The 24,489-nt window shown below is 40.0% G+C and overlaps 1 protein-coding gene across 1 annotated transcript in view; it reads left to right on the forward strand.

Annotated features, from left to right (window-relative positions):
* LRRC2 (leucine rich repeat containing 2) overlaps positions 1 to 24,489 on the forward strand; it is a 65,377-nt gene that overhangs the window by 12,035 nt on the left and 28,853 nt on the right. Inside the window, exons 2-3 of the mRNA XM_054177754.1 lie at positions 3,888 to 4,098; positions 11,902 to 12,058. Of these exons, the coding sequence (XP_054033729.1) occupies positions 3,888 to 4,098; positions 11,902 to 12,058 (368 nt within the window). The remainder of the gene's footprint in view (positions 1 to 3,887; positions 4,099 to 11,901; positions 12,059 to 24,489) is intronic.

A 24,489-nucleotide genomic window follows, 5' to 3' on the forward strand; every position in this document is an offset into this window, starting at 1 on the left:
CTTTGTTGCCCTTCTCTGGGACACATTCCAGCAACACAACATCTTTCCTAAACTGAGGGCCCAGAACTGGACACAGTACTCAAGGTGTGGTCTAATCAATGCTGAGTACAGAGGCACAATGACTTCCCTGCTCCTGCTGGCCTCACTATTCCTGATGCAGGCCAGGATGCCTTTGCCCTTCTTGGCCACCTGGGCACACTGCTGGTTCATGTTCAGCCTACTATCAACCACTACCCCCAGGTCCCTCTCTGCATGGCCACTCTCCAGCCACACTGACCCCAGCCTGTAGCACTGCCTGGGGTTGTTGTGGTCAATGTGCAGCACCCGGCACTTAGATGTGTTAAATCTCATGCCCTTGGACTCTGCCCATCTGTCCAGCCTATCAAGGTCCCTCTGCAGAGCTCTTCTACCCTCTAACAGATCAACACCTGACCCCAGCTTGGTGTCATTTGCAAATTTACTGATGATGGACTCAATCCCCTTGTCCAGATCATCAGTAAAGATATTGAACAGGATGGGGCCCAGCACTGATCCCTGGGGACACCACTGGTGACTGGCTACCAGCTGGATGTGGCACCATTCACTACCACTCACTCGGCTCGGCCCTCCAGCCAGTTCCTGACCCAGCACAGAGTGCTGCTGTCCAAGTCACAGGCTGACAGCTTGGCCAGGAGTTTGCTGTGGGGGACAGTGAAAAAGGCCTTGCTGAGGTCCAGGTAGACTACATCTGCAGGCCTCCCCACATCCACCAGGCAGGTCACCTGATCACAGGAGATCAGGTTGGTCAGGCAGGACCTGCCCTTCCTAAACCCGTGCTGGCTGGGCCTGATCCCTTGGCCATCCTGCAACTGCTGTGTGATTGCACTCAAAATGATCTGTTCCATCATCTTGCCTGGCACTGAGGTCAAGCTGACTGGTCTGAAATTCCCTGGCTCATCCAACCGGCCCTTCTTGTGGATGGGCATCATGTCGGCCAGCTTCCAGTCATCTGGGGCATCTCCAGTGAGCCAGGACTGTTGAAGAATGGTGGAGAGTGGCTTGACCAGCACATCTGCCAGCTCTCTCAGCACCCTAGGGTAGATCCCATCTGGTCCCTTGGACTTGTGGGGATCCAAGTGGCTAAGAAGGTCTCTAACTACTTCCTCCTGGATCACAGGGGAACTCTACTGCTCCCTGATGCCATCTCCCAGCTCAGGAGGCCAGCTGTCCAGAAGACAACCTATCCTGCTATTAAAATTTGAGGCAAAGTAGGTCTTAAGTAGCTCTGCCTTTTCCTCATCTTTAGTTACTATATTCCTCATCTTTAGTTACTATATTCCCCTCCATGTCCATTAAGGAGTGAAGGTTGTCCTTTCCCCTCCTCTTGCCATCAATACATTTGTAGAAGGATTTTTTGTTGTCCTTCAGAGCAGTGGCCAGTCTAAGCTCTAAATGGGCTTTTGCCTCTCTAATTTTTTTTCTGACCTAGCAACATCCTTAAATACTCCATGGGTAACCTCTCCTTCCTTCTAAACAGGGTAGACCCTCTTTTTTCCCTTAATGTATCTCTCCATTGGAATCTGTCCAGTAGAACCCTGTTTCTCTTGCACTTGTGAGCCCAAAACTGGACACAGCATTCTTGGTGTGGTCTCACTAGGGCAAAATAGAGGGGGAGGAGAACATATCTAGGCCTGCTGCAACCCCGGGATGGTATTTGCCCTCTTTACCACAAGGGCACATTGCTGTCCCATGGATAACTTGCTGCCCGTTAGGAGACCAAGGTCTTTCTCCATGGGGCTGCTTTCCAGCAGGACAACCCCTAGTCTGTTTTGGTGCCTGGTGTAATTCCTCCTGAGATGCAGACTCTGCACTTGCCCTTATTGACCTTCATGAGGTTTGCCTTTGCCCCACCCTCCAGCCTGTCCAGATCCCATTGGATGGCAGCACATTCGTACAGGGTGTCAGCCACCCCTCCCAGTTTCTGCAAACTTGAGGGTACACTCAATCCCCTCATCCAGGTCACTGATGAAGATACTGGATGAAACTGGATGCATTACTGATCCCTGGGGAGCACCAGTGGCCACAGGTCTCTACCTGGACTCTGCACTACTGATCACCACTCTCTGAACTCTGTTGTTGAGCCACTTACCACTCCACCTCAAATCATCTAACTTTTCTTGAGTTTACCTATGAGAATGTTATTTTTGAATTCTGGAAATGAGGGGAGAAAGAGGTCTTTAGACCTCTTGAGATTGTTAGAGCGTATCCTGAAATTGTGGTGTCTTCATGCAGTGTGCCAGCACTTTAGCTGGTAAACTGCACTTTTATCCAATTTCACAATTAATAGTAGCTCATCTTCTGAAATATTTGTAGATGTTTTCTCCTTATTGTCTCTTTAGAAAGATGTTGCATGGGAATCCACTTAATTCAGTATTATAGAGGGGGCTTTCTGTAGCTCTGTGAAACTAAATCAGGTCCTCTTGCAGTCTCTTAGGCTAGCTGCACTGATGTCACATGTAGTTTCCAGAAGTGTGTATTGTCTGCAGTGTGTCAATGTTCTGTCTATATGCCAATAGCTGAAGTCACCTGATGTTGCTGTGCTCTCTGCTTCCAAGCCTTTCTAAGATTCTCTAAGGTTTCAGTAAGTGCGTCTATTTGTGCTGGGCAGATTATAGCTGTCTTAGTAGTACCTTCCTGCTTGGGTATGGAGTTTTGAGTGCTTAAGATTTGTTTTGATAGTATTGAGTCAAATATAATATTTAATCTATGCTATGATATTCCCACAAATATACTCTGTGCTGTGGTTTCTATCTCATACCTCGCTACAGGTGTCAACAAAATTTCTTATTTTCATCAGGATGCTTCTGGTATCTAAGTTTGCAACTGATTTTTCCTTTTGTATGAGTCTTAAAATGTTTCATACGCCACTTCTTAACATGCTAGGGCATTTTAGAGAAAATCCTGTGCTTAGCTGGGAATATGTGTACAGGCGTTATTTCTTGCTTGAACTTTGGAAACCTGCATGTGATTCTCTTTCTAGAACATGCCGGTTCTACTTTCTCCAGGGGGCACATTACCCTGAACTTTCTGCCCCTCTTCACCTGTCAGTTTTCTTCAAGCCTACAGCTTAAAATTTCTGCCAGAGGATAGAGATCACATAAATGTACCACAAGAATCTAGCAGTTGAAGAGTGACCTCGGATTTCTGATGCAAGGGGCTCTGCAGACTCAGAGGAGGATTATTTCAATTAATCAATCTGTTTCTTAACTGACTAAGCTGAAATAAATCTCTCTGAAATTAAAGCATATGTTTTGGCAATGCTTAATTATATCAAATTGGATCTGCACCTGAAGTTATATACCTAAAGATACACTGACAGTTGAAGTAAAATTAGTTGACATACAATAACTTTGATGTTTACCTTCACCTTCTAAGATGATATTACAAGATAATGCATAAAACCCGAAAATTAAAATAGATAATTATTTTTAAACAAGAAGGGACAAGGGAAAGGGAATATTTCTAACCTCTTATTTTCAAAAAATATTTTTTTTTCCAAATGGAAAAATTTTGCATATACGAACAGGTCCTTATTTTTAGTTAACATACAACTCATTCAGTGAGAATGTATTTCCTTCTCTATCAAGATAAAGGGCACTACTGATGCTGGGTGTTGTGACAGTGTGCTAAGTCTCTGATTTTTTGTTATTCCCTCGGTGTCACTGTTTCGTAGTCAATAAATGAAATCTTTCTCATCTAACGTCTGTATTCAAGTATAGAAAATCTAATCATAACTCTAAGATTTTGCTCTCTCTCTCTCTCTCTGTGTGTCTCTGTATATAAAAAGTGATCTACTTGTGTGATATCGTTTCAACTAATTAATGTAAAACCTCCTTCCACAATTTCAGGATAAAGCAGGAATGGAATTTCATACTGGAGTGCCGGAAGAAAGGCATTCCTCCATCAAAGTACCTCAAAAATGGCTTTGTGGACACTGATGAGAAGATTTGGGACGCTTATGAAAAGACTCCTCAGCTCCAGAAGAGGCATGATTTGTCAGATGAAGCAAAGAAGGAAAGAAATAAATTTATTTTTCATCTTTCTGGAGAGCAGTGGATGGTAAATACAATATTTCTATTGTTATATTGTTAAGAGTTTGGGCACCTTAGCAGTGTAACTGTTAATTCCCAGACTTTCCCCCTCCTCCCCACCCCAGCCAATGTATCTGAAAATGATGCTTTTTCACAGTGGTAGGAGTGAAAAAAAGCAGTTCCTATCTTATTCTGAACTACTAGTTCAGTTTTCAAAGATGTTTATTTTAAATTTTCTACTGGGAGTTGTATAAACTAATCGTACTGCAATAAGGGGTCTCCAAAATTCCTGAGTGACTGGAAAGAAATGAAAATAATGTTAATCTTTGTTCGTTTGTCTTCTACAATTCAGAGATCTGTCTTCTTGGTTTAATGGTGTGTCAGCATTTTTTCTCAAGCTCTGTTTAAGTCAAAACTAATATTATCATCAATCCACAGTGGTCTTGCTGAAAAAAGCACATTTTCACTTGCAGTTGTATTAGATGTGAAATAACAGTTTGAAAGTAAGCTCTGAATTATCACTGTATTGAAAAATCAGTAAAAAGTAGATCATAGTTTGTCTGAAAATTTCTGGAGTTGTAAAAACTTTGAGTGAAATGTATTTAGAATATACACTATTAACAAGAAGATGAAACGACAATTTTTACTTTTGTGAAATATATTTTTGCTATCTCCATTACACACCCCCCCAAAAAAGTGTTAAAATGACAATTGATAAAATATCTAAATTTTGCTAAACCAAATATTTTTATTGACCTGAAACAGCTTTTGTTTTATTCTGAATAAACATAAAATAGATTCAATTAACTCTGGTTCCCATACAGATCTACGTGAGGAGGCTAATTCTTCAGTTGATGTGACAGGACTGGTTGCTGGGCAGCTATCACATTTGATTGCATATTGAAAATTATGTTAAACCTTTGTAGTCTTATACTGAATGTTTTCCTATACTGTACATTTTGTAAGTATGTTAGAAGAAAAACAAAAGATAATATAGCTCCTTAGTGGCAACTGCAAATATTATCAGTGCATCAGGGAGCAGAAATCCACATAACTAAATTTTTTTCTGTTCCTATTCTCTTTTGCCAGACTGTTAACACTTTGCTTTGTCACCATAAACAAGGTTTTACATTAGCAGACAAAATCAAGCTGTGTTTTCCAGACCATTAATTTCAATTTGATGTGCTGAAAGATTACATCTGAGAGATAAAGGTATACTGTTATGTATATTTTGTCACCTTGAGCAGCACACTCCTAGCTACCACACATTTTGTTCCTGTCTTCAGATCATGTGCTCACTGTGGCCATATCACACAACTACAGTGCTTTACTGTCCAGCTCTAGCCTGGCTCAAGTGGGTTTCCTGTTTCAACTTGATACTGTTGACACAGTTCCAGTGTTTGCAGACAACAATAAACTGAATTCCTCCAAAATCAAAGATCATTACCTGTCTCTACATTGAAAATAATTTTAAAAATATGAAAAGCAACTTGACAAAGCTCTGAAATAAGTGAATTTCTCTTTATGGCAAAAATTTTGTAAAATTTATATGTTGTACAAAACATAACCCTTATGTTGCTCTTTTTAATCTCAACTGATGCTTCTAAGCCAATCTTTCCCCCTAGTACTTGGTAAAACACTGCATTTCTGCAAAATGTATTTGCAGATTGTACAACAAGAGCTGGCCATTTGCATGTGAAAAGTCCATGTATGTGGACACGTGACAGTTTTCTCAAATGTAAGTTGTGGCATCACCTGTTGTTTAGGGTTGTGGTTTTTTGGTGTTTGGTGGGTTTTGTTTTGTTTTGTTTTGGTTTGGGTTTTTTTGGTGGTATTCCTTGCACACAAATTCAACTCTGAATTGAAAGTCTGGATGATTAAACACTATGACATTAGGAGAAGTCAGGGCTGAGATTTCCTGTGCAGTTTTACAGGCATGTGACCAGTTGTCTGTTGCTGGCTGGCCACCTATAGTTGGCAGCAGCTAATAGCACAGTCCTGTGGAGTGTCCATTTGTGAACCAGCTGTTGAATCCTCGGTCTCACTTGCTTTTAGCTGATAAGTATTTCTGTTTCTCATCAATGAAGACATAATATATCCTCCAGACAGTTGATAACAAAATCTGAGTAGGTTGCTGGTATGGCTTAGAGATTTAATTCTAAGAATGGGGCTTGCTTCTGGGATGCACCAGTTTCTCTTTCTAAATGCTATGAAGTTAATTCTCACAGAGAAATAATCCACAGTATTAGGATTTTTCAAGATCAAAGCAAATGGCTTTAGTACATCCTTCTTATAGGTCTCAATGTAAATGCTTTTAACTGGAAACTTCAGAAGCAAATGAACTAAGTCCACAAATCAGCTACTGGTGTTATTATTATTGCAGTCAGTTAGAATGATAGCTTGCACTAGGTATTATTCAGTGCCCAGGCTGTCTGTGTGGCAAAAATGTAGACATGTTACAAAGAAGCTAAGTTCCATAACTAAACACTTTAACAATGAATCTGGCCCGCTGATTCTGCATTGTTGAGTACAAGGTTGAAAATGGGTATTATACAACGCTTTGTCATATGCTGATAGCTTGGACAAATATTTTGAAAATCACCTGGATAGTGTTCTTTCAAAAGTAATCTTGGATCTCCTCCTGAGAACCTTTGTAATAGAGAAAATCAGAGCAGATCACACATTTTTAATTCCTGATAGGAAGTTCCTCCTTTAGGACCTCTGTGCCACTTTCCCCCCATCTCTCAAATGTAATTGAAATGGTAATTAATTTTCATTAGGTGAGACACACTGTTCCTTATACTAGTAAAGTAATTATTTTACCATACCTGAGGAAAGATAAACTCACAGAATGAAAAGTAGGTTAGACAGAAAGACATAGAGTGAATTTACAGTGAATTCTGAGGAAATGTCTTCTCTTTATGGAGATCCAGAATTCTTCGTGGATCATCAGTTCCTGCTAGTTATTTTTCCCTTGAGCCTCTACGGTTTTCTAACAATGTCAGCCCAGTAATTTAATGGAAATCTTCTGACATTGTAAACAGGATTAGTATCAAGCCTCTGTGCTAGAAGAACATATACTCAGTCAGTTTGTCTGAATCCGAAAGTCCTCCTGTACCTTGAGTACTCATCTAGCCATGGTAGTTGTCTTCAGGCCATGGACAGTGGTTGACATCTGCAATGAGTTCCACCTGTGCGACAATATTCTTGAAGTTCAGTGGTCCTTGCCTCCTCTTTTACGTACCAACCAAATATTTATGACTCAAATGTTTAAGTCCTTGTGTGGTGCATTTCTACCAGCTGTGAATAGTAATGAATTGGCATTTGCATTTAGGAAAGAAAAGGTCTAACGAGAGGCTAGTCTCATAATCCAATGTTATGAATTAAATCAGACAGGCTTTTCTTTTCTAAAAAATATGCAAACCCAGTTGTATTGCCTTGGCAGTGAGTGTCCTAAATCCTCTTGCACTTGCAAAACCCTTGGGACTCCACAGGACAAGAATGGGATACTTTACCACAAGCAATCTTTGGTTCCCAAGGTATTTTTTCAGAAAAACTTTGTAACTCTCTGAGATTTTTCCAAGCAAACCCACCATTCAAGCTATTCAAGGACTTCAGAGTCTTGAATTGTGTGTTTGAATCAGTTGCCTAGGAGAAAATGATGGAGAGTTGATGAAACACTTAATTGAGATCCTTTGTATATCTAAACATGTATCTTCTAAATTAAATTAGTTCTTCAGAGAAATAGCACTGCTATTAGAGCAGAGTCAAAATTGTAGCAAAATAATGCAATGAATATTCATAGGAATTTTCCAATAAATTCACTTTAATTCTGTTTTCCACCCTTAGTGTTTACTTTCTGCTCCTAACGATTGTTTATTCTCTAGTGGATCTGTGAGTATAAAATGATTTTCAGAAAATGTAAGAAGACTAAATGTTTGAATTTGTGATACCAGCATTGGCAAAGGAAAGGTGATGATGTTCACTTCAATACAGGGCAGGACTGTGCTTGGCTGTGCTGCTTTACCCGAGCAGAGGATTTGGATGTATACTTACTGCAAATGACTTTAATGCCATATAAGCACAATAACTAAATGAAAGAGTGATGGTAAATTTTTTTACTTGAAAATCATGCCCTTCTTGCATATAATTTTTTTCCACAGGAAAAAAAGTAAATTAATTACTGTATTTTTATGCATTCTTCCAGCTTTATCATCAATTGCTCCTTGTATTTTCACAGAGAGCAGAGAATTTCCATTTGTTATTTCCACATGCTAGTGACAATGAGGTATTTATTTGCCATAAGGGGTCAAGCAGAATTGCTGTATTGAATGTACTGCTGCTTATTGAAATTTCAGAGATTAATTTTCCTAGAAAAATCATAAAATTTGTGGCCCAGCCAGGTAATGCAGGTGGTTCTGAGTCACGCTGGTTTTGGAACTATGTCCAAACTTTCTCAAAGATGAAGGAGATTTGGCTCCAAGAAAACTACAAAGCTAAAAAAGAAATAGAATTGAACCTTCTCACAGCTTTTATCAGCTTTAGTTCAGGCTCATGTCTAGCAGCTAAATTCCTAATTAGAAATGGTGTAATGAGCAATGGCTGTATGTTTACTATTTATTTCCTTCTAACACTTCTTTTTCTTCCTCTCCCAAAAATCAATGAAGTTTGAGGTATTGTTCTGCTGCAAAAGACTGGATATACTCCAAGCATCAGTCTTCATGGAGCAGTTTATCAGCAGGCTGCCAGCTTTTGTGTGTCAGCAGAAGATTACGAAAGTACACGAGGGAATGAGGGAGTAAAGCAAATGTAAAGCTTGTGCAAATTTCACTTCCCAAACCTTTTTTCTTTTTCTTTCTTTTTTTTTTTTTTTTTTAAATGAAGAAAAATATCACGCTAATTTATGTTTTAGTTACACAATTTAATGTATTGTTTGACAGAGAATTCTAAACCAACACATTACAGAAAAGAAAGCCTACATTTACAAATTGTAAATATAAGACATAAATAAATGATCTCAACAAAGAAATGTAAATCAGAATAACTGATGGAAGAATAGAAACTTCCATTCTTTTGAAGTCATGTCTGAATTTATTTCACTTACTGAACAAGCATATCCTGATGGATTAAGTACCATTAATACAGAAGGAAAGATATTTTTTATAAAAAAAAAAAAAAAGAAAGAATATTTAACCTCAATTTTTTTTTCTAAAAATCATGAAGGAATTTGATCATAATCCAAGACAGTGCCTTATGTGTTGCACTGTTTTCAACCTAACCAGAAGTTCACAGGACACTTGCTTCAGTCTGAGAAAAAAGCAAGGACATTTGTTTCACAGGTGCAAGTGTTTCCCTTGCTCTGTGCTGTATCTGCCAATACAGAGCTGGAGGTGGTCAGTTTTGGCAAGGTGTAAAATGCTCATACATTAGCACAAAGCCAAAGACAGAGTAGGGCATGGAGTAAGAGAGTGGCAAATGATATCTGTTACCCAGACATCTTTTTCCCTCCAATATGACTATTCTGTATCTGGTTTCTTCTGTACAATGACATCTCTGACACTTCAGCTAAATGATATCCCTATGTGTATCATTTCCAATTTTGTACAGGTGGGAAACATGGTACTAATCAAATTTGCAGTTGGTATTTGTTCTTCTATTTTGCTGCAGAAAAATGTACAGTGATTAAGTTGGAGGAGTGAAAGCCCACTCCAGAAAGCTGAAGATATTTCTCATTACCAGCCCTAAGGCATTTCAGGCATTTTGTTTTCTAACTGCCATAAACTGACAAATATAGAAGATAGATCACAAAGCAATGTACACCTAGTGGGAAAATGAAACGGGAAATTAAACAATCCATAGCAAATATGGAAGGGCAGGTGGCAAGGCAGAACTATATATAAAGGCTAAGCTTCTGCATGTGTAAATTTGAAAAGAGCTGAATTTGGAGGCAGAAACAGCAAACAAAGAACAGCTATATTCCGGTATATCTTTAATTAGGAGTAGATGTTTTAATTTAGGTAAGAGTTAAGTAGCACTGCTTCTAGTTCAAAAGTTCAGAATTAATATAAAACAGTTGAAATGCATCACTCTTGTTGATGAATTGTGGAAGAGAAAAAAAGTGGACAATGTCCTCAGTAGGGAAAAAGAGTTATTCCTACTGTGTTGTATTCTTCATGAATTTGGAAATTACAAGGGAATTAATATCTGAAACTCTTATGTCTCTTTTTATGGAGCAAAGTTAGGGACAGCACCTCATACAAGTTTATTCCAAACATCACCATGGCACAGTGATATAAAATGGTACCTTATGACTGCTGTATTATGTGCTGCTTTAGAAACTGGAGTTTAAATGATCTGATCTTCAAATCTATGAATTGATTTTTGCCTCTTTCAAGTTCAAGGAATTTGACAGCATAATTTAAACAAAGATGTGTAAATCTGAATTGAGTACCAATTAACTGAAACAATTTGCTAAGAATCAAAGGCTACAAAACTTGTAGTTTCAATTACTTTTACAAATATATATTAGAGATTTTGGACTAATAGAATAGTCTGAATATTACTTAGAAGGAAATTGATTTTCTGTGTGTTGGGAACAACATCAGAATTCTTACAGAAAAGGATTCTGCATTACTAAAGCAAGAATTAATTGCAGTTGTGGACTGATTTAAAAATTGAGTATTTATAGTCTTCCTAGGGAAATTCAGTAACAATATTTAAACATTAATGAAGTAACTTAGGAAGTTAAGTCACTCATTTGAAATAAATAAATAAAAAATGCCCTCTTTAGAGGATATGTGTGTATCCTACCTGAAATGTTTCTGTTCCTCTGTGTTGCATTGTGGTGGGTTGAAAACCCTCCCTCCCTTCCCTGCCCCCCCATTAAATTTGCCACACCACCTCTGTTGGACGCAAACGAAAGCTGTATTTACAAGCAAAACTACAATCTACAATGAAATGCAATGAATATGTACAAAATATACAGTACTTACAATATTTACGACTAATGAACAGCACAAGGGCTCCCCTGGTCAAAGACCAGGGGAGCTGCTACTAACATCCTCCAATGCCTCCCCCTTAGCCCCCTGTGCACAAAAAGAGACAAGAGAAAGAAGCAGAGAGACGTTAGAACTTGGCTAAAACAATGCAGCCAAGGTCAAGCAGAAGCCAGCAGAAGCAGAAAGAGGTTAGAATAGAGAGAAATTATTTACCAAACCAATTCTTGTGGTAGATATTCTCCAATGGGATTGTTTAGAACTATCATTATTTTCCTTTTTACACCCAATAGTGATTTATTTACATTTTACTACTTTCTGTTCAAGATCTGTGAAAAAATGTAAAGGCATAGCCTAAAACTACCCCATGCATCTTGGCAACAATCTTTTAAATCATTGGCAGGTAGCAAGAAAGCAGTCCTTTTTTCTTTTTTTTTTTTTTTTTTTTTGTAACAAAGCCATTTAGGTATTCTCCATATAATCACTCTTTTGTTCTCTGTTGCATTTTACTACATTGTAGTGTGTGCATTAAAGCACTCCATCTGGGAAAAAGAAACAATATAGGAGACACCAAAAAGGTTGAGAGCTTCATACAGGTGTCAGATTTAGAGCAAAATGATTACCTTAGCAGTTAAAAATGAATATATGGTGACAAACAGCTGCAATGCTCTTCAAAAGTAAACAGGTCCTGTGAGGGTTTGGCAAACTGCTGTTCTATGTTAAAATAATTAAGAAAGTGTTGTAATTGGGCTGTGAAATTCCCCTACCCTCTATTTAGAAACATGATAGAACAAAATAAGAATTCCATGATTGCTATTTACTTATTTAATTTACAGGAATTCCCAGATTCTCTTAAAGAAAAAATCTACCTAAAAGAATGGCACGTGTACAATACATTGATACAAACCATTCCAGCCTACATTGCATTATTTCAAGATCTGAGAGTACTAGAATTGTCAAAAAATCAAATCAACCATCTCCCAGTGGAAATTGGTAAGTTGGTTCAAGATTCTTATGTCGTTTAACTGTGTTGTAGGGAAATGAGCATCTGTGGATATACTTACTCATTTACTAAGAGTTGTCTTGTTTGTTTCCAGTGAACAGTCACCTCTAAATTTTCACTGCTCTCTGCCTGTAATCATACTTGCTGAATTGTATGCAATACCATGTATGTAGTACAGCTCAAACCTGGGGTAAAAATGAACATATTTTTGTTATCTGGCTATAAGACAGCTATATATATGTAGATGTACAGTTATTCCTGGGAATGGACAGTGATTTGTGTTCCCTACAGCTTAAGAAAAATTGTAAACCTCACACAAGGTGAATCAAAACATAAGTTTACATTTTAATAAAACATAAGTTTATGTAGAAAGGAATAAAAAAATACAAGGTTGCTGAAAACTCATCTTTTGAATTTTATTATGAGTTCAGAAATTTTTAGTAAAAGTCATATACTTAGTAAAGTGGGTTTATCCATCATGACATTGTCTTTTTCACAGAGGCAAATCCTTAATTCTTATATACTTCAGCATTTGCTATTTTAAGCTACATAAAAAACAAGAATGTCAGTTCAGTGTTTTTTTGATCTTACACTGGAAAAATATGGTCTGAAAGATTGTAATGCTTTGAGAGGGATTTACTGCTCTTGCAAGGCAGAACTTTGCCTTTGTAAAAAAACTCTGAGAGCTGAAGAAAACTGGGCCCACTATGGGGCCTATGTATTGGAGTCTTTGTACCCAGGTGTACTAATACATCCGCTTTTGCTTTAAAATACATAAGGCTTAAGCTTCCCCATGACTGGTATTCTCTTATATATTGTCAGAGCCTCCACCTCCACAGTTACTAAAGATTTAACTAATAAAAAGAGGAAGACAGTGAGCATCCTGAAACACAGAAATCAGTGCTAGACTTTTCTGCCCTTTCTTATAATTTTTCTAGTCTGTTACTAGAATAAAACTAATGCTTTTGATTTATTTACTAACATTACGGTTTACAGAGAAAATTTTCCGGGGACATCAAGAAATATTTTACAGTTCAAACCTGGTGACGAAATACATTAACGAATTATAAACAAGGCCCAAGAAGGAGATAATGGACATAAAAAAAAAACCCAGAAAGTGTTTTGGCAGCACTCAGATGGGTCAGTGAGTTTAATGGAGAAACCTTCTCCCAGGTGGTGTGAGAGAAAGGGGAAAGGACATAGTTCCCTTCCAGAGGTTACCCTAAACCATTAAGCATGAGGTTTTAAGGAGTCCCTGCTTAGCAACTGAGGGAGGTAAAGGCTAAGAAAGTTTTTTCTTCCTTCCTGTAATACTGTTCATAGTTAATGAAAATTATTCCCAAGAAGAAGTGATTATGAATACTGATAAGTTCTCTTTACAGAATAAAGGCACAAACCCAAATCTTTCTAGCACAATCAATCCTTTCTTGGGAAACAAGGAAAAACATTTTGAGTGCTTCTAGTGGCAAGCACCATTCTTTCAGCTGAGAAAAAATAACGTGATTTTTTTTCTTTTTTTCTCATTACCAGCTTTCATATTTTCCCCATTTATTTGCTTTTACTGGATGGGTCAGTGAATATTAGAAAGCTGTTTGGTGTGGGTCCTGCCTCAGACAATGCTATAAGTCTCACCATCTTCCTCCTCACAGTGAACTCATGTTCAGAATATTTTTTTGTTAGTTTTTTTTCTTCTTCTTTTTTTTTTTCTTCTCAAGATTCATTAAGTGAAAGAAGAAGTGAAAGAAGGCACGACTGTGCTAAACACTTATCTGGAGGTACCTGGATTAGAACCTTTCCTTTTGAGACTCTGTGTAACCAAATTATCAAATTTGGTTAGCCATAGATGCTATTTATACAATAATTCTACCTCACAGTGGTAATTCTAGCTTATTCAGGCAAAGACACAGATTTGCCAATGTAGTTTAAAAAGAAATAGCAAAAAAACTACTCCAGAATTGTGTAACTGAAATGTTCAGTACATTTTGCCAAACCTGCCTAATGATTTTCAGTCTTAGTGAGCGTCATTTGTTGACAAATCACCTATTAGTAATGCAGTAGAGCTGCCCTTGTTATGGCATAAATTATAGACAAGTTTTTATCTCAGTTTGTATAATGCTCTTGTTGTTGACATGTAAGGTGACATGCTTGCAAATTGGTATGCTTTTATTTCATTACTGTATATGCATACAGATATGGTCACTAATATGTATTGGAAACATTCATTAATTTAATATGACATTATTAAGAAACATCTTGGATATTGTGAATGTGGTGTTTTAGGGTGGGTGCTGGCCCAGATGCCACTGCACAGACCACACCTGGGAGGTCCCAAAAGGGTGCAGCCCACTGGGTGGTCACAGCAAAGCAGGTATTTCACCCATAATTCTCTGCTCCTCTATAAAACATCTACGTGGGGTCCCTACTTTCTCTTTTGCCCCCCGCTGCTGCCTAGGTAAAATGGCGTGAGTTGCCTCCCTTGGGCCTGCCCAGGCCCAAGGCTGGGTTGGGGGAGGTGGAGAAAGAGCCCTGGGGGGGTTTTGGGTGTACCCCCAGGTGAGGATGGGATGTTTCTGGGTCTGCTTTGGGATTTCTTTTGTCACTGTGCTTCTGGCTCTCTGTACACACTCACCGCTTTCCATTTAAACTTTCCACCACTTTTTTTTTTTTTGTAATCCGTTTGTCTGAGTCAATATTTTTGCTTGTGGTGGGGGAATTGATCTCCCCAACCACGACAGAGAAGCTTTTGGATGTTGTTTCAAAATGAAACTTCCATGCTGTAATCATCTGGCTACTAAATTAACAGGTGAAAAATAATCAATGTGGGTTTGGTTTGGGAGCTCTATCTAAGCAAGGAGTGAGGTCTCAGTGCTAAATAAGAAGGTGGGGTCTCTGTAAAAGTTAAGTGATAAGCATTAATCTTTTTGTGTTTTGTTCAGAAAACACCATCAAGCAGACAAACTATCACTGCTTAAAAGTACTTGAGAGTAGCGACAGATGGTTGAAGTTGGCAGTGACATGCATGCTGTTGAGTCTTTAAACTTCAGAGCAAATGAAGCCAAGTTTAGACTAAGAAACCATCCAGCTGAAGCTAAACTAGGGAGCCATATTTGGACTACTTTTGACTACTTACAGCCCCTTACAACAGGGCTGTAAAGGAGTGAGAGAACAGGAGATCATAAGAATATTTTCAGTGAAAACCAGTATTACTGAAGTAGTCTGAATTAAAATATCTGCAGAAACTGAAATTCATGTTTCTGTTTTACTTCATTTGGAAGGAAATGCTCTGCTATGAAACAGAAAAAAAGACTTGAAGGCATTCTTAGATATTTTAAATCACACTCAACTATAATGACATATGCACTTGAACAGATCAAATCTGGATCAAAAGACAGATGTGAATACTTTTGATTTGATTCTTTTGTGGAATAGCAGACATTTTCATAGGAAGCCAGTAAACAAAAATGGAGAAAACTGCAAAATGGAGTTGTCTGTCTCAAAGCTGTCAGGTTAGTTCTTCCAGGAAAAACAAGTCAAAAACATTAACAGAGGTATAGCTGAGAGGTTTTCTTTGGCAATGAGTTCACCATGAGTTTAGAGTTCTGGCTCTGACTGCATGGCTGCAGTGCAGTAATTCTATATCAGTTGGAGCCAGTATATCAGTTATTGCTATAAATAAAATATCCAATAGAATATGTTAATGTGTTCCCATAGGAAGTAGTGCACTGCTTTTTCATGTGATCTCAAAGCTTTTGTGTTACAATGGGTTAGTGAGGCCATTATCAGGACTTTTTTGTCCCACAAATTATTAATGAAGTATTTCAAGGAGTTGTTAAAAAATTTAAATCCTTGTACCTTATTATATTCTCCCATATTTTTGATATGCCAAATATTTAAGAGGAATAATAATTTTATTTGGATACATATTTGAATAAGAAGTCTCAGAGATTTTTATATTGTGTACCTCACAGTATAACATTTCATTTCTGCATACCATTAATCCAATTTCCTAGAACTCAGTCAGCACAACTAGAAATAATACAGGTTTAAATGACTCTAGGTACCTGAAATAGCTTTTCCTATTAATAAGAATCCCAGTGTGCTTATGCATGAATTTCCAAGAAGAAACATATTCTCAGTTTATTTTGCAGTCTTATTCTGCCAGCTCATCTCTTATCATTGCAATTTATTCAATGCTGAATGTTACGAGTTCAACAGCTCAGTCTTGTATACAACTGAGCAAAATGTTGTGTATGTTCACCATTTGAAGAGGAAGTATTACACATATCTAGTGCAAGCTGACTGTTTTTAGTAGGATGCCAGATGCTTTAAAGCTAGCTGCTGCAGTGATGGCTAGCTCATATTGAACAGCTGTTAAGGGCCTCAAAATTTAACTGTTGGTTAATGCATTGCCAAAGTACAAAACTGTACTTCTTGCTGGACCAGCAAGAAGGGAAATAAGCCTTTTATTAATCTTGTTCAGCTATCGAAAGAGGGAATATTGTACTAAACTGTCAAAAAAAAAATAAAAATACTGCTTTTATGAATTGCAACATCACTGGATCTTGCAAAGATCAATACATTGGTAGTAAGCTGAACTTCTTGGAAGTATTTCTAATAGTGCCATTGAGTACTGAGCTTAAGCTGCAAACAATACCATGGAAACTACTCATTACATGAATTATTTTTACAAAAAAGTTCCTCTCTATTGACTTTGTCATACTAATTTGTGAAACAGCACAATTGTTATTAGCCAAATCACAGAATCACAGAATGTTGGGGGTTGGGAGGGACCTCAAAATATCATCCAGTCCAGCTCCCTGGTAGAGCAGGATCATCTATACCAGATCACTCTGGAATGCATCCAGGCAGGTTTTGAGTGTCTCCAGAGAAGGAGACTCCACAACCTCTCTGGGCAGCCTGTTTCAGTGTTCCATCACTCTCACAGTGAAAAAAATTTCCCTCATGTTTCCATGGAACTTCTTATGTATCAGCTTCCACCCATTGTCCCTTGTCCTGTCACTGGGCATCACTAATAGCTGACTCCATTCTCTTGGCACTCACCCTTTACATATTTATAAACATTCATGCGGTCACTTCTTAGTCTCCTTCAAGCTAAAGAGACCCATCTCCCTCAGTCTCTCCTCATAAAGGAGATGTTCCACTCCCTTAATCATTTTTATGTCTCTGCACTGGACTCTCTCAAGCAGCTCTCTGCCCTTCTTGAACTGAGGGGCCCAGAACTGGACACAATATTCTGGATGTGGCCTCAACAGGGCAGAGTAGAGGGGGAGGAGGACCTCTCTTGACCCAGTAACCACATCCCTTCTAATACACCCCAGGATGGCTTCGGCTTTTTTGGCCACAAGAGCATACTGCTGGCTCATGGTCACCCTTCCATCCACTAGGACCCTCAGGTACTTTCCCCCTTCACTATTCTCCAACAGGTTAGTCCCCAACCTATACTTATACATGGGGTTGTTCTTTCCTAGGTGCAAGACTCTACACTTGCCCTTGTTGAATTTCCTGGCAAAGAAGAATGGTTGAAGAGTGAAATATTACTATCTCATGGTCAATCTGTTATTGCACTACAGCTTTTATAGAACCTAGTGGTAAAAAGCAGTTTCCCAGCTCTTTTATGCAAAAGGAGTTCAGGAAGTCTTCATCCCTCCTTTATGTGAATGTTTTGAGCAGAAATAAAACCAATAAATAAATGTTACTTGTGAGCTTGAACATCAGTATCTCCTCTCAGAGAAATCAAAACCAATATCACTAGCTGAGCAAACTGTAAATAAGAGATTATTTGTCTTGACCCATAAGAATATGATATTAGATCATTGTAGATCAATGCAAAAAAAAATTGCTTTGTCTTTTACTCTAGTGTATACAACTGAATCTGCATTTGCATTGAATAAGATTCTTAGATGATAAAAGCTCTCTGTAACCTCCTAGCCTTGTAAGGGGCACTAATATAGGCTTGTTGAAATGGTGAAGTTGCATTATCATTATTAATATGCTACATTGTGCACCAGAAATGATAGGACTTAATTATTAGTTTAATTTTTTAAATAACGAGTTAAAAATTTAAACTGGGAATAGAAACTGTCTTAGGCATCAGCTATGGCATTGCATCTCCCACTTAAAAATAAAATATTCTTAATTGTGAGACTGCCAGGGAAACTGTGGATTTCATTACCACTTTTACTGCTTTTTACTGGAAAATACAGAGATGTTAGCTGTTTAACTCCCTATTTTACATTTTTAAATAAAACTAAAACTTCAATGTCATTAAGAACAGTTTGTAGAAGGAATGATTTTATTATTAGTACTGTTAACTGAGAAATTATGCTTGAGTGTTGTTTGAATGTATAGGTAGCAGGTATAGAAGTCAAATTCTACTCTACATTCATGCAGCAGTGAAGAGATTTTCACTTTATCTGACTTCTAATGCTGTCTCAATGCTGTTCATACAACCTTGCCACCAACCTCAGAATCACAAAATCACAGAATATTAGGGTTTGGGAGGCCCTGAAAGATCAGCTAGTCCAAACCCACTGGCAGAGCAGAGTCGCTTAGAGTTGGTCACACAGGAATGCATCTTGGTGGATTTTGAATGTCTCCAGTGAAGGAGACTCCATAACCTCCCTAGGGAGCCTGTTCCAGGGTTGCCACTCTTACAGTGAAAAAGTTTTTCCTTATGTTTACATGGAACCACCAGTTTGCAGCTGTTGCCCCTTGTCCTATCCGTGGACAGCACTAAGAGCCTATCTTCATCCTCCTGACACTCATCCTTCACGTATTTATAAATATGAGTAAGGTCACCTATCAGTGTCCTCCAAGCTAAAGAGATCTAGCTCCCTCAGCCTTTCCTCATAAGGGAGATGACCCACTCCCTTAACCATCTCTGGGACTCTGCACTGGACTTTTTCAAGCAGTTCCCTGATTTTCTTGAGCTGAGGTGACCAGAACTGGCCACAATATTCTAGATGTAGCCTCATGCCAGAGTAGATGGGGAGGAGAACATCTCTCACCCTATTAGCCACTCTCGCTACTAGCCACACCTCTTCTAATACACCCCAGGATGCTATTGGCATTCTTGTTCACAAGAGCACATTGCTGGCTTGTGGTCACCTTGTTGTCCACCATGACCCCCAGTTCCCTTTCTCCTATGATGCTGTCCAACAGATCAGTCACCAGCCTATACTGGTACTGGTATGTGGTTGTTCTTTCCCATATGCAAGACTCTACATTTGCCCTTGTTGGATTTCATTAAATTGCTCCTCACCCAACTCTCCAGCCTTTTCTGGTCTTGTTCAGTAGCAGCACAGCCTTCAGGTGTGTCATCCACTCCTCCCAGGTTTGTGCTGTCAGCAAACTTGCTGACAAACTTGACACTGTTCCTTCACCCAGATTGTTGATGAATGTTTTGAGTAATGCTGACCCCAGTACTGACCCCTGTGGGACTCTGCTAGATACATTTTCTCAGTTTACCTGCAAGGATGCTGTGGGAGATGTTATCAAATGCTTTCCTTAGATCAAGATAAAACACATCCACTGCTCTACCATCATCCATCCAACTGGTTATGTCCTCATAAAATGCTTGATTAAACATGACTCCCCCTTGGTAAAACCATATTGACTCCTCTGAATACCTTATCCTTGATATTTCTAGAGACAGTGCCAAGGATAAGTTGCTCCATCACCTTTCCAGGGATGGAGATGAGGCTGACTGGTCTAGGTACAGGACCATCGAAGCCAATTCCTTATCCACCTGAACAGTCCACTATCAAATCTGTATCGCTCCAATTTGGTGAGCAGGATGTTGTGGGGGACTATGTCAAAGGCCTTACAGAAGTCCAGATAGATCACATCCATAGGTCGTCCCTTATCTACTGACATATTCACTCTCATAGAAGGCCACAAGGTTAGTCAGGTAGGACCTTCCCCTAGTAAAGCCATGCTGGCTGTCCTAAATTATCTCCCTGTCTTCCATGTGCCTCAGCATGGCATCTAGGAGGATCTGTTCCATGATCTTCCCAGGCATGGAGGTGAGGCTGACAAGTCAGTAGTTCCCAGGGCTGTCCTTTCTACCCTTTTCTAAAATGGCTGTAATGTTTCCTTTCTTTCAGTCTGGAGGGACTTCACCTGACTGCCAGGCCATGGAGAGTGGCTTGGAAACTACGTCAACTAGTTCCTTCAGGACTCTGGGATGTATTTCATCAGGTCCCATGGACTTATATATCTTCAGGTTTCTCAGTTGATCACACACCCTGTGGTGTGTACCTGTTAATGTACCTGTAGAAACCTTTCTTGTTTTTCTTTACATCCCTTGCCAAGTTTGGTTCCAGCTGTGCCTTGGCCTTCCTGACCTCATCCCTACACAGCCAGGCATTGTCCCTGTACTCTTCTCAGAATGCCTGTCCCTTCTTCCATATCCTGTATAGCTCCATCTTGTCCTTTAGTTTGACCAGCAGGTCACAGCTCAACCATGGTGGTCTCTTGCCCTCTTTGCCGAATTTCTTACATGCAGGGATTAAGATCTTTTGTGCTCTATAAAGAGCATTCTTAAATATCCACAGCTTTGTTCGGCTCCCTTGTCTCTGAGGGCCATTTCCCATGGGGTCCTATTTACTAACTTCTTGAAGAGCTGGAATTTTGCTTTCTTAAAACTTAGAGTCCTAACTGTTCTTCATGTGGGCTTCATATTCCTTAGGACAGTGAACTGCACTAGAGCAGGACCACTGCAGCCCAAGCTGCCTTTGACTTTGACCTCCCTGGTGATTTTGCTTGCATTTGTGACCAACAGCTCCAACAACATGTCTCCTCAAGTAGAGGATTCATTTCTTGTGTCAAGAAGTTGTCATCTAGGAGCCTTCTGGATTACTGGCAGCCAGCTGTGTTGCTTTTCCATTAGATGTCAGGGTGTTTAAAATCCCCCAGAAGGATAACAGCCTGTGATTGCTGTGGTAAGACCCTTCTTGAGCAGGAGTAACAAGGCTTCATCAATAGGCTCTGCTTGGTCAGGCAGCCTGTAGTGGACTCCTACCACAAGGCTCCCTTTGCTGTCTCGATTCCTAATGTCTACCCATAAGCTTGCAACCTGCTTGTGTCTGTTCTTTAGTGACAACTCCTTTCTCTCTATGCCCTTCTTTACATAGAGGGCAACACCTCCACCCCTTCTTCCTGTCCTGTCCCTTCTGAATAGCTTGTAGCTATCGATGGCCATACTTCAGTCATAAGATTCATCCCCCTAAGTTTCTGTAATTTTCATAGCCTTCCTGTAGCAGGATAGCTTCCAACTTCTCATTTGTTGCCCATGCTGCATGCATAGTGTAGAGTTAGACAAGAGCATGGCTACAATGTTGGTGACACTAGATGCTTTGTCGGTATTAGTTCTGCAGCTACTGCTGGAACTGGGAGATAGAAATTCCAGTGACTGAAATGTTACAAATAGATCTGTTGTGGTTTAATGCTCACAGGCAGCTAAGACTCATACAGCTTGCCAGCCTCTGGCAGCTTCTTGTTCAGTCTTCCACAGCAGGATGCGGAGAGAATTGGAAGGGCAAAAGTGAGAAAACTTGTCCAGCAGGCTGAAAACGGTTTGATAAGTCATGGTAAGTGCAGAAAAACACAAGCAATGAGCAACAGTTATACTGGATTACTTTCTTCCATTCTTCCTTGCACCCAGATTTTGTGGTGAACATCACATTGTATGTTATAGTATATTCTTTTGGTCAGCTCAGGTCTGGTGTCTCAGCCCTGTTCCCTCAGGGATATTTGGTCACAATACAAGACAGCACTATATAAGCTGCTATAGAGAAAATTAACTCCAGCCCAGACAGAGTCAATAGAATATGCCTTTGCTGAAAGAAAAGACCAAACACTTCAGTGCTAATAAGTATTTCCTTTTTCATTCCAATGGGATGTGGTCTCCTTCACTGAAGGTTTAGAGATGAGGATGAGGAATTAATTTGTGATTCTCTGATTCTTCACAAATAAGGTTGTTCATGCATTTACTTCATTCTGTTGCTTTTATTACTCTTTTGCATTATCCCAAATGACCCTTGTGTGACAGTAATGTACTGCCAAAATAATGCCCATTTCAGTCTTACTTCCACCCCCCTTTCCTCCCTCCCCTCCTGCTATTTAAACTAAAAAGCACTTCTCAGTGAATAGGAAAAAGAAGATTTCCTTTCTAAAAGGACAGCTGAATTTTGAAGTATCTCTTTTCCTGGCAGAACTAAAACTGGGAGAAGGCTGAGTGGAAGCTTCTGTATTTTTCTCTATTGCAACATGTAGAGATTAATATAATATAGATCTTACCATATATGGATTGTCTACCACCCATAAGAAAAATACAAGTGCTCCAGCCATTGTTTGAAGACACTATTGTGTCTAAGGAAGACTCTGGGGTTTACTTAAAATGCTGTGTGTTTTTGTGACTGCTTGTATTGGTCATCAAACTGCACACCTCTCCCTCAGAGGCAACTCAGAGGAAAAAATATGGGACTTTCAATTGTTTTTTTCTTCTCTGTCCTTTTCTGTGAAAGCACCATCTGGCCACTGGCAAGGATTTCCACACATTGTGAATGGTGAGCAGCTGTAATTAAACACTTGCTCTGGACGGAGTTTAACTAAACATTAGTGCCTTAAGGGTAAGCTCACTGTTAATGACACCGTGTTGAGCACTTGAGATGTCCTGCAGAGACATTTGGTCTAGTGCCATTCAAACACCAGGAAATATCGTATTCTTTTAAAAACTGATTATAAATAGATGACTGATATAACAGATGAAATATAGAATAGTAAATCTTGTGTATGTTTTACCTTGTTTTGCCCATATATAGGTCTGCTTTAAGAACCTGTTGACACAAGACACTCCCAGTTTTTAAATGCTGAAATGCATTTAAGTTACTTTACTTTTCCTCATGAATGATGTATTCTGTAACTGGTCAGAGGGAATTATCACTGAAATACCAATGATTAGAGGGGAGTGTTTCTCGTAATACCAAGCTGAGTGGTACAGTTGATACACTGGAGGAAAGGGATGCCATTCAGAGAGATCTTGAGAGACCTGAGGAGTGGACCTATGTGGATGTCATTAAAGTCAATAAATCCAAGCCAAGTTTGAGAACTTCCACCTGGGCTGGGGCAATTCCCTGGTATCAATACAGGTTGGGAAAGGCAGACTACTTAAAAAGCCCACATGGAAGGACTGAAGGGTACTGGTACATATGAGCTGGTGTGGACTTTCGGCCCAGAAACAGCCTGGGTCACATCAAAACAGTGGCCAGCAGATCAATGGAACTGATTGTCCTCTTGTACTCAAGAGGGGACCGGATGGGATCCATCCTAGGGTGCTAAGAGAGCTGGCAGATGAACTGGCCAAGGCACTCTTCATCATTTTCCTCCAGTCCTGGCTCAACAGTGAGGTCCCAGATGACTGGAAACTGGCCAATGTGGTCCTCATCCACAAGAAGCGTTGGATGGAGGAACCTGGAAACTGCAGGCCAGTCAGCCTGACCTCAGTGCAGGGGAAAATTATCGAGCAGATTATCTTGGTGGCAATAACTGTGGACCTGAAGGATGGCCAAGGGCTCAGGTCCAGCCAACATGGATTTAGGAAGGGCAGGTCCTGCCTCTCCAACCTGATCTCTTTCTATGATCAGGTGACCCATCTGGTGGATGTGGGGAGGCCTGTGGATGTGGTCTACCTGGACTTCAGCAAGGCCTTTGACACTGTCCCCCACAGCAAACTGCTGGCTAAGCTGTCAGCTCGTGGCTTGGACAGCAGCATTCTGTGTTGGGTTAGGAACTGGCTGGAGGGCCGAGCCCAGAGAGTGGTGGTGAATGGTGCCACATCCAGCTGGCGGACCGTCACCAGCAGTGTCCCCCAGGGATCTGTGCTGGGCCCCATCCTCTTTAATATCTTCATTGATGATGTGGATGAAGGGATTGAGACAGTCATCAGCAAATTTGCAGATGACACCAAGCTGGGAGTGGATGTTGATCTGTTAGAGGGCAGAAGGGCTCTGCAGAGGGACCTTGACCGACTGGACAGATGGGCAGAGTCCAACGGGATGGCATTCAACAAATCCAAGTGCTGGGTGCTGCACTTTGGCCACGGCAACCCCATGCAGACCTGCAGGCTGGGGTCAGAGTGGCTGGAGAGCTGCCAAACAGAGAGGGACCTGGGGGTGCTGGTTGACAGCTGCCTAAACATGAGCCAGCAGTGTGGCCAGGAGGCCAAGAAGGGCAATGGCATCCTGGCCTGCATTAGGAAATAGTGCGGCCAGCAGGAGCAGGGAAGTCATTGTGCCCCTGTACTCTGCATTGGTTAGGCCACACCTTGAGTACTGTGTCCAGTTCTGGGCCCATCAGTTTAAGAAGGACATTGAGACACTTGAACGTGTCCAGAGAAGGG

Source organism: Dryobates pubescens, chromosome Z (genome assembly GCF_014839835.1).
Source record: "Dryobates pubescens isolate bDryPub1 chromosome Z, bDryPub1.pri, whole genome shotgun sequence".
Classification (NCBI taxonomy): domain Eukaryota; kingdom Metazoa; phylum Chordata; class Aves; order Piciformes; family Picidae; genus Dryobates; species Dryobates pubescens.